The sequence below is a fragment of the Hylobates moloch genome, unplaced genomic scaffold (genome assembly GCF_009828535.3).
Source record: "Hylobates moloch isolate HMO894 unplaced genomic scaffold, HMol_V3 SCAFFOLD_9, whole genome shotgun sequence".
In the NCBI taxonomy this organism is placed as follows: domain Eukaryota; kingdom Metazoa; phylum Chordata; class Mammalia; order Primates; family Hylobatidae; genus Hylobates; species Hylobates moloch.
The window spans coordinates 104,607,082-104,618,183 of record NW_026652284.1 but is presented as its reverse complement, the minus strand read 5'-3'; the positions used below and the strand labels follow the sequence as shown (position 1 = coordinate 104,618,183).

The 11,102-nt window shown below is 36.7% G+C and overlaps 1 protein-coding gene across 1 annotated transcript; it reads right to left on the bottom strand.

The window, feature by feature from the left end:
• Positions 1-10,041: 10,041 nt before the first annotated feature.
• LOC116813861 (transcription factor SOX-2-like) lies at positions 10,042-10,638 on the bottom strand. Its single transcript, XM_058443681.1, has 2 exons — positions 10,349-10,638; positions 10,042-10,249 (listed from the first exon to the last, which is right to left on the bottom strand). The coding sequence occupies exons 1-2, from the start codon at positions 10,636-10,638 to the stop codon at positions 10,042-10,044; spliced, it is 498 nt and encodes a 165-aa protein (XP_058299664.1).
• Positions 10,639-11,102: the final 464 nt, after the last annotated feature.

The following is an 11,102-nucleotide window of genomic DNA, read 5'->3' as shown; positions in this document are numbered from 1 at the left end:
TACATCATGGAGGAGAGAAACTTAAATTAAAATTAAAATAATATTTTGGCTATTGAAGTTATTTGTGTTGCTAAATAGATGCAGAGGATTCACAGCAATTTATTTTAAGGTTTTATTTATACATAATTACTTTGAACTCTTCAGAGGAGATTTTTTTCACAAGGCAATTTGTCATAAATTCTCTCATGCACTTCAGAATGAATAAGTGCCATCCTTTAATCATAGACTTTGAGGGGAGAAAGCATAAAAATATAGCATATAATCTAAAAATAAATATATAACATGCACAAATAATATGACATTCTTACTGAATCAAATCATGATTCTAGAACTTGAGATCTTACATAGAATTTCAGTTTGTATTTTCCATTTAATAACCACACACAGATAACCACACAAAAAATCCTTTGTAAAATTTCAGATTGATAGGATTAGAGTGCTTAAATTTTTGTGGGGGAAAGGTGGGAGGTAAAGTGTAAGTGCTTTCTTTTGTCCCTAACTTGTGTACTGATGGCAGTCCATTCTGTTTTCTAAAAATGTATTTTATTGTGGTGCTTAACTTCTTATTAATTAAATCCTGTATCAGAAACCTTGCCTGTGAGTTTAGAAAGGGCTTTTGATTATTGTTTTTTCTTTTTGCTCTTGAAAGTAATCCGGTCCCAGGGAATTACTGGTTTAACTGAACATCTCCAGAATTATTTAAGGTGTCAAAATATATAACCTTCACATTGAAAGATAGTTTTAATTTATGGGCATAATAAAAATTTGAATCATTCAGGTAATTAATTTTCAAAAAATGGAGACCATTTGTCTTTATCTGAAGGTATATATTTAAGATCATAGTCTACACTAGTATGGTGCTTTGCACAAAGTGATTTCTGAAGAATGGTTCTTTTTAAGATAATGACTTCATATGATCATTGTTTCACGTTACTTGCCACAAAAAACTTTAATTCAGGTTGAAACTGGAACTGTTTGTTTCTCATATTAGCTACTTCTCTATTAGGAGTACAAGAACTATAGTTAAATGCAACATGAGCTACTTTAGTACTGTTTGTTTGAAATTTGTGTTGTCCATGTATTATGATTTATTAACTTGTTGATGCATGTAAATTGGGTGCATTTTGTTGCCATGTATGTTAAATGGTGACCAATGTTTTTACAAAGGAATTGAACAAAAAAAGTATCTTTTAAGAAATTTGGAATGTGGTTTTGATTTTGAAATTTGATTTCTTACTAATCTCAGAGGGCCTTGGTATATTCTGTTACTAAAGCAAACAGGATTAATGAATACGGATTTGTTACAAGGTGGCAGCAATGTCACTGAGACAGTGAATGGAACAATTTACCACCTCCCTGGAATCTGCACCTGAGATACAACATTACAGAGTATGAGTGAAGAGTGAGCCCATAGAAAAGCTTTAGATAGACTCACATAAGTCACACTGATGGGTATTTACAGCAGAGATATCCAAGCTGTTTATGTAATAATGTCTCATTTACTTTATTATTTTTCTCTATAACATAAATTTTGAAGGTAATGGAAGTTTATCTTTTATACCAAAAGTTTGTATGAGCCATTTTGAAGTAAATCTTTCTAATTTTAGAATTATATTTTCTTGCCATCTTAAGACGGCATATTAAATATAATATAACCTTTTTCTTAGTGACTAAGCATTATGTTTACATATATTATTGTGTGGTAATGCAGTACCTTGAGAATCTAGTTTTTATAGTTTTCATTTTTTTTTTCTGATCTTGCTTCTGGCAACTTTTATCTCTCTAATCTGCTTTTTTTCTCAGTTGTCTGGACTTAGAAACTAGTTAGCCTATCTTACCATAAATTATTTGGGAAATACTAAAAAGTTGGCTTTGGATCCTGACTGAGATGATGATGATGATAGTAGTCGTAATAATAATAATAATAGTTCCCTTTTATTAAACACTTATTTGTTCCTTTATGTGCTAGTAATTTACACACATTATTGCATTTAATCACCTTAATGACAACATTAAGTTGCGGCTATTATCATTATCAACTCTATTTTCTCGTAGCTAAATTGAGTCATGAAGAGGTTAGTTTGCCACTATGAATAAGTGGACTGGAATCCTATTTTGTCCAAGTATGAAGCCTATCTTCTTAACTGCTAGGCAGTAGAGATATCAGTTGCATGGGCTTTGTAATGTCTGCTCTCTGCCTAGGTTCCTTTTTACCTCCAGATTCAGATTCATGGAGTCATTTTCTTATCTATAATTTCAGAGTATTGTGCTTACAATCTCAAGATTCATTTAAGAAATCTTGTGTTCTTTATTACATACTATGTGCTAGGATGTTCAAGGCACTGAGTGAACAACCAGAACATCTGTACCCTCATGAAGCTTATTCTTTTGGGGTGGGTAGTAATAGGGGAAGAGAACACAGAAAAGCAAATCTCCTTTTTTTTTTTTTTTTGAGATGGAGTCTTGATGTCACCCAGGCTGGAGTGCAGTGGCATGATCTTGGCTCACTGCAACCTCTGCTTCCTGGGTTCAAGTGATTCTCCTGCCTCAGCCTCCTGAGTAGCTGGGATTACAGGCACGTGCCACCGAGCCTAATTTTTTTTGCATTTTTAGTAGAAACGGGGTTTCACCATGTTGGCCAGGCTGGCCTCAGACTCCTGACCTCAGGTGATCCGCCTGTCTTGGCCTCCCCAAGTGCTAGGATTACAGGCATGAGCCCCTGCACCCACCTGCAAATATACACTTAAGTATTGTTTATGTCAGATGGTGGTAAGTTCTATAGAGATAAATGAAACAAGATAAAGAGGATAGAAAGTACCAGTGGTCATAAGTGAAGATGGTCAGTGAAGACCTGAAAGAAGTGAAGGCACAAACAGTACAGATATTCTGTGAAGAGAAAGTATCATGCTAGGTGCTAGAAAGTTGGTGTTAAGAAAATCTCAGATACATGAAATATGTTCCACTTTGGAATTCATGGTGAAATTTTTTCTTTTTGTTTCATATTACTAATGTCTGGATTAAGCCTAAAGAGTAACAGTTAAATATTAAGATTAATACTTACTCCTTGCATGTTTACTGACAGCAGTAGGTGGAAATGGCACAGAAGCATGGGGAAGCAACCCTAGAATTCAAAGAAGTCTGTGGATACTCCCATCAGCAAATCATTCACAGTTGACCCTTGAACAATGCAGGGATTAGGGACACCAACCCCCTGTGCTGTTGAAAATCTAAATACAACTTTTTACTCTCTCCAAACTTTACTTATAGCCTACTATTGGCTGGAAGCCTTTCTGATAACATAAACAGTAGATTAACACATTTTGTATGTTATATGTATCATATGTTGTATTAGAATGAAGTAAGGTAGAAGAAAGAAAATGTTATTAAAATCATCAGGAAGAGAAAATACATTTACTATTCATTAAGTGGAAGTGGATCATGATAAAAGTCTTCATCCTTCTTGACTTCATGTTGAGTAGGCGGAGGTGGAGGAGGAAGAAGAAGGATTTGTCTTGCTCTTAGTGGTAGCAGAGGTGCAAGGGGAAGCAGGAAAGGCAGGCACACTACGTGTAATTATGAAAACACGTTGTAACTTCTGTCTGATGTTTTGCTTTTTTTCATTTCGCAAAATATTTCTATATATGGTATTAATCCTTCTTCCACCATTTGCTTTAGTTTTAGTGCCTGTGTGGTAGAAGGGTTCATGTTGTAAAATCAGTCTTGAATAATCAGAACACTTCTACCAGATTGTCTAATGTTGATTTGTTTTCTGGCACTGCTTCTAAATGTCTTCCTCCTCATTGCGTGGCACTGATTCAGAGGCACTCATCTCCAAAAGCTAAGCTTTTGAATTGCTTAGCTTTTGATTCACTCTAGGATTCAGGTCTTGAAACTTTCTACCCTCCACCATTTATTTATTTATTTATTTATTTATTTGACATATCTACAACCTCTTTCACGATTTTCTTGATTGGCTCTGTTGTAAATTCTGTGAAGTCACGCACAACATCTGGTTGTTTTCCTCAGCAGGAATTTATTGTTTGGGGCTTGATGGCTTTCATGGCTTCTTCTGTAGCAACAATGGCATCATCAGTGGTGGAATCCTTCCAGACTTTGATGATGTTCTCTTTGTTAGAGTTCTCTTGCATGGCACTGATGGTTCTTTGCATAGAGTACTGTGTGTAATGAGCCTGTAGGTCCTTATGACTCTCTGATCTAGAAACTGAATTAGAGACATTGTGTTTGGGGGCAAATAGATCACTTCAATGCCTTTAGTATTGAACTCATGGAGTTCTGGGTGGGTGGCCAGGGGCATTGTCCAGTATCAAAAGAACTTTAAAAGGCAGTCCTTTACTGGCAAGGTACTTCCTGACTTCAAAGCCAACAGCAATGGAGCCAATCCAGAAAAAGGGTTCTTGTCGTCCAGGCCTTCTTGTTACACTGCCAGAAGACTGGCAGCTGGTGTTTATCTTTTCCCTTCAAGACTTGGGAGTTAACAGCTTTATGGATAAATGCAGTCTTGATCATAAACCCAACAGCATTTGCAAAAACCGACAGCATTGGCCTGTCCCTTTCTGCCTTAAATCCTGGTGCTCACTTCTCTTCTTTACTAATAAATGTTCTTTGTGGCATATCATTTTTTTTTTTCCATAATGGGGCACTTCTGTCTGCCTTAAGAACCTGTTCTGGTAGATAGCCTTTCTCAATGATTTTCTTAATGGCATCTGGGAACTCATTTGCTGCCTCTTGGTCATCAGGAGCTGCCTCTTCTGTTATCTTAACATTTTTAAAGCCAAACTTCTTTCTAATATTATCAAGCCATCCTTTGCTGGCATTAAATTCTCTAGATTTAGATCCTTCACCTTCCTTTTGCTTTAAATTGTCATATAATGACTGCCTTTTCTCCAATCATATTAGAGCCTATAGGTACATCTTTCTTATAGCAATACTGCACCCACATAAAAGTTGCATTTTCAATACTAGATAAAAAGATATATCACAAAAAGTGCAAGGTTTGCTGGTATAGATGCAGTAATGGCTTCATAAATTTTCTTAATTTTTTTTAACAGTGGTCCTTATGCTGGATTCATTTATCTTGAAGGATAGGCAACTACAGCTGCAGACCAGTACACATCAAGCAATTTAACTTTTTCTTGTAATATCATGACTTTGCTCCTTGGGAGCACTTCCAGCGTCACTGGTGGGACTTCGTATGGGTCCCTTAGTATTATTGCAAGGTTTATGGTTGTACTAAACATGATGAAAAATAACTGAGAACCATGAGATCACCTTTTACTATGATACACGATTTACTGGAGAGATGAACTGCCCATGTGGAGATGATAAACATCACATGGCTTTTAAGTGAATACAGCACTTGAGCTCACAGCAATAGCAACAGGAGGTAGCTCTGAAATTATGGTAGTAGTGCAGTATATACTATAGTTAATCTTATCCAGTTGTAATTTAGTACTGCATCTTTATGTTTGTCTCAACTGCAAATGGCTCCAATGTATAGTCTGTGTATGCGTAAGTTTTGATAAACTTTAACTTTTTTTTTTTTTTTTTTGAGATGGAGTCTCGCTCTGTCGCCCAGGCTGGAGTGCAGTGGCACCATCCCGGCTCACTGCAACCTCTGTCTTCCGGGTTCAAGTGATTCTCCTGCCTCAGCCTCCCAAGTAGTTGGGATTACAGGCATGCATCCCCATGCCCAGCTAATTTTTGTATTTTTAGGAGAAACGGGGTTTCACCATGTTGGCCAGGCTGCTCTCGAACTCCTGACCTCAGGTGATCCGCCCGCCTCGGCCTCCCGAAGTATTGGGATTACAGGCGTGAGCCACTGTGCCCGGCCAATTTTAACTTTTTATAATAGATTTTTATATATTTATGGTAGTAAATGATAAAATAGACTAGTGTCTACATATATTTTATGAATTCATGACACACCTTTTTCTTAGTTTTTCAATATTTCTAAGCTACATGGTGCATCTGCAAGTTTTTTAAATTGTTGCAAATTTCCAAAAAATTTTTCAATATATTTATCAAAAAAATGCATATAAGCGGACCTATACAGTTCAAACCCGTGTTTGAGAATCAACTCTACGACTTCCAATGTCATTCTGCACCATTTCTGCAGTTTATCACATTTTGCTTCAGGCAGATTTGGTAAATCTTCAGTGATAGTTGTCTAGGCCATTGTTTTGTAACATGATCAAATGCTTAATGGGAAATACAATGTGTATATACATTCTCTGTCTACCAGCTACCAAAGAAACAAATATGCCTCAGTTTGACTTGACTTAGTAAATAAACTTGTGTTGGGTTAATGGAGCTAATGGTTACTTTACTTTCTGCTGAATCTGTTCTCTGACCTTTTGCCCTGAGGATTAATATTAACTATATTGATCTACAATTTTTAGAATGTGTCTGCCCCCTCTCTTCTTAACATGACATTACCTACCTAACTCTGGGCTTAATACTATTACTATTCTCATATTTTATAAACAGAACAGTTTTGTGGTTATACTTCAAATTCTTTCGATATCATAAATCAATTATTTTAAACATTTTGGCCTTAAGATCTTAACATTTAAGAACTTAACACTCAAGAACGTAATGCTCTGGAAAAATATTGATGTCCCCAAAGGGTGTTTTCTTTTTCTTGCTTTTAAAAAAGTTTGTATAAATTTAAGGGGTACAAGTGCAGTTTTGTTACATCAGTATATTGCATAGTGGTGAAGCCCGGGCTTTTAATGTAACCATTACCTGATTAGTCTACATTGTACTCATAAAGTAATTTCTCATCCCTTATATGCCTGCCTCCCACCATCCCACCCTTCCAAGTCTCCAGTGTCCATCATTCCATACTCTATGTCCATGTGTACACCTTATTTAGCTCCCACTTACAAGTGAGGACATACGGTATTTGACTTTGTTTCTGAGATGTTTCACTTAAGATAATGACCTCCAGCTCCATCTATGTTGCTGCAAAAGTCATGATTTTATTATCTTTTATGGCTGAATACTGTCTCATATATATATAAATAAGTTTTATATATATATATAAATAAGTTTTATATATATATATATATAAATGATACACACACACACACAACATTTTCTTTATCTAGCTTCAGTTGATGGTCACAAGTCAATTCCCTATCTTTGCCATTGTGAATAGTGCTCCAATAGACATAAAAGTGTAGGTCTCTTTTTGATATAATGATTTCTTTTCCTTTGGGTATATACCCATTGGTGGGATTGCTGGATCAGACGGTAGTTCTGTTTTTTTCCCCAAGTAACTTTTGTTTGTGAAGGTTTATATTGACTATATCAGAAATGAAAACTGACAAATTTTAAAAATATATTTACTAATCTGTTTTAAAATAAACCAATTTCATGCTAACAACATATTTTATGATAATTATTTTTCAAAAATAATTTAGCGAGAAGAGCAGCATTGTTAATACACATTTTGCAGATCTTTTCAATGTCTGGCTTAATAGAGGACAGCTGGATTATCATACCTGTTTCTCCATTCAGTCTGTTTGATATGTTGTTTTGTTTCAGGTAAATGAAGAAATTTATCCTCATGCAGGTATTAAGTTGTAAAACAGAGGAATATTTTAATAGCCTAGGCTGTAGATTTATTCTTGGACACTGTACCAATACTGACAAGGGGTAGTATCTAAAAGGTTATTTGCAACGTAGAATCTGAAGCCATATAAATGAGATTTTGCATTGAATTTCATTAGACTCCAGTGGTCTACCTTGCACTTTGAGTGAAACTTTTTCCCATGAATAATTTTGTAAAATCATGCATTTGGCACATGGAAACTATTGATTCACTTGAGTTATGCAGATCTTCCAAATGTTAATATTTTGCCATATAAAATGTTTAAAAATCATGTTTAATATGACCAGCAATCTCAACTTAAAAAGCCTCTTAAATACTGAGAGGCCATCAAGTTCACATGGCAGATACACATTTTCCAAAATAATTTTCACTTGAAAGCTTAAAACTTATCATTGGCAACAAATACTGTTAGTTTTTCTTGAAGTGACAGTTCACTTTGTTCATGTTTGAGGAAATGTCTGTCAAATACTCTTATCTGAATTGCCTCGAGACTCACAACTCAAAACAACCTCACAAGTGCTTTTCCTCAAGACAACCATCATATTTTGGTGTCCTCAGAAGTACTTCATGTACACTTCTCATTTTTTCATACAGAAAATTTAAAAGACTTAAGAGTAAAGATTTTAAATAAGTATTTTTTACTGCTTTATTAAGGACATTGAAGGAAACCACCCCTCCCCCCAGCCCCCACCTACAGGTGCATGGCAATGAAGAATGCAATGACTACTAGTGCCTCATTTCAAAGATGCTGGTGCTTTTACCCACCATTGTTTTTGCGCCACTGGTGAATGTGTCACCATAGTTAAAAAGACATATAATGTCTTAGTATATTTTGAAAATGTTTTGATTTCACAAACTCCCTAAAAAATCCAGAAGTCTGCAGACCATACCAACACACTTTGAGAACTGCTGTCCTGAACTTTCCTGATTTTATGAGGCTTAGTTGCAAGTAACAAAACCCCAAAATAACAGTCACTGAAATAAGATAGAAATGAATCTCCTATGGAAAATTATTGTGGCATGTTGTCCAGGGCTGGTATAAGGGTTATGCTCTGGAAAGTGGTGGTCAGAGGCCCAGCTTTTCGTCCTTCTGCTTCATCATGTACAGCTTTCATTCGCGACGTTACTTCATGATCTAAAATGGCTGCTTCGATCCCAGCCATCTTATCTGCATCCTGCCCAGGGGGGAAGAAACTAAAAAGAAAGGTAAAAAGGCCTTGCGCCAACTTTTTTCGTATTTCAAAAATTTGTCTCAAACTGTGTATAATGGAGTAAAGACATAAGTTGAAAATGTACCTGTTACGAGGATGATATTAGTTCAAATATATACATGGATTCTTGGCAGACTGATTCAAATACTACAGCTGAATCTTTTAAAATACAGCTACGGAAAACAAAGGGGGAAAACCTTAAAATACCACAATAAATTTACAGAAATATTACAAACCGTAGGAAAATATTTCGAACACATTAACTTCATTTTTTTAATCTGAACAAAATGGAAAGTTGGGAGTGAACAAAAGCTATTATAAATTACCAACGATGTGAGTTTTGCACTTTTGCTCTTTTAAACAAGACCACAGAGATGGTTTGCCAGTACTTATTGTAGTTTTTTCCTTTCGTGCAATTTTTAAACAATTAAAATGTCCAAATTTGAATAATTTTCTTCTTTCCACGTTTGCAATTGTGCTAAATTTCAGCTGCAGCATCAAAATGCAGCAAGAAGCTTCTCCTTGAAAAATACTGGCAAATTCTCAGCTTATAACAGTGGACATTTTGATTGCCATGTTTATCTCGATAAATACTGTACAAAAGTTGCTTCAAATATTAAAACATTTTTTCATTGCCTGGATACTAGCTCTAAATATTATTGGTAAAGACTTGCAAACTTCCTGCAAAGCTCCTACCGTACCACTAGAACTTTTAAAAAGTTTTTGTAGCTTTCTTTCCTCCAAATCTGCACAAGATCCATTCCTCCGCCCTCCGCACTCCCCTGTTTTTCTCTGTACAAAAATAGTAACCCAAAAGGAAGTTCAGGATCTCTCTCATAAAAGTTTTCTTGTCGGCATTGCGGTTTTTGCGTGAGTGTGAATGGGATTGGTGTTCTCTTTGGCAGCTGTCATTTGCTGTGGGTGATGGGATATATATTATATATAATATATATATGTATTATATATTATATATTAATATATATATATTTATATATTATATATATATTGTGATTAGAATTGTTATATTGTAGAAAAAATTATATATTTTTTGTTATTATATATTATATTATTATATTATATATAAATATTAATATTATATATATTTATATATAATGTAAATATTATATATATAATACATATATATTATATATAAAAATATATATTTTTTCCTTTTGATCTGTTTTTCCATTTTTCCTACTTTTTTTTGCCCCCCTTCCTTCTATTCTTTCTGCCCCTCCATTTCGGCCTCAAGCCGTTAATGGCCGTGCCGGGCGCCGGGCACCGGGCCGCTCCTGTAGTGCTGGGCCATGTGAAGTTGGTTGGGGCGGCGTGTTCCCGCAGCTCCACGCCGGTAAGGTACGTGCTGATCACGTCCCGGAGGTCCCCGGCCTGGCAGGGCGCCCTGGAGTGGGAGGAAGAGGTAAGCACAGCGGGGCTGGAGCTGGCCTCAGACTTGAGCACCGAACCCATGGTGCCAAGAGCCATGCCACGGGTGACCTACTGCGAGTTGGACGTGCTGTAGGTGGGCGAGCAGTTCTTGCAGGTCTGCGAGCTGGTCACGGAGTTGTACTGCAGGGCGCTCACGTCGTAGCGGTGTATGGGCTGCATCTGCGCGGCACAGTTCGCGTGGAGGCCCGGGTGTTGTGTGTAGCCCAGCTGGTCCTGCATCATGCTGTAGCTGCCATTGCTCCAGCCGTTCATGTGCGTGTAACTGTCCATGCTCTGGTTCACGCCGGCGCCCAGACCGGCGCCCACCCCGACCCCGTTGAGCCAACTTTTAAGTTGCCACATGGCACATCTTGTCCATTAAACCTGTATCACATGATCACACTGAGCTGAAAGAGAAACTTTAAATGTCTTCATTCTGTATGTCCAATTGTATACCAAAAACTGGAAGAAGGGAAGGACATCTTGGGGGACGGCTGGCTCTCTATCACAATCCACCACTTTGAATACCAAGTATTCATGCCTCATTTTTTTTCCCCAGTGTGGAAGATACCCATCCACAAGAGTGGGCTCAAAGTGACTGCATTTACTCCAAAATGTGCCATACTCTCTATAAGGTCTTAAATTAGCTCCTTGCTATAATCTATAAATGAAAAGAGTATCTTCCCCTACGTACCCAGAGTGTAGTAACAATTTCAATTCAGAAAGGGAAAGAATGGACAACACAACTCTCACTAGTTCCTAGCAGTTATCAAATCCACCACCACTATCCCCAGCAGAAAAGCAGGATAAAATACGGGCCTCATCTA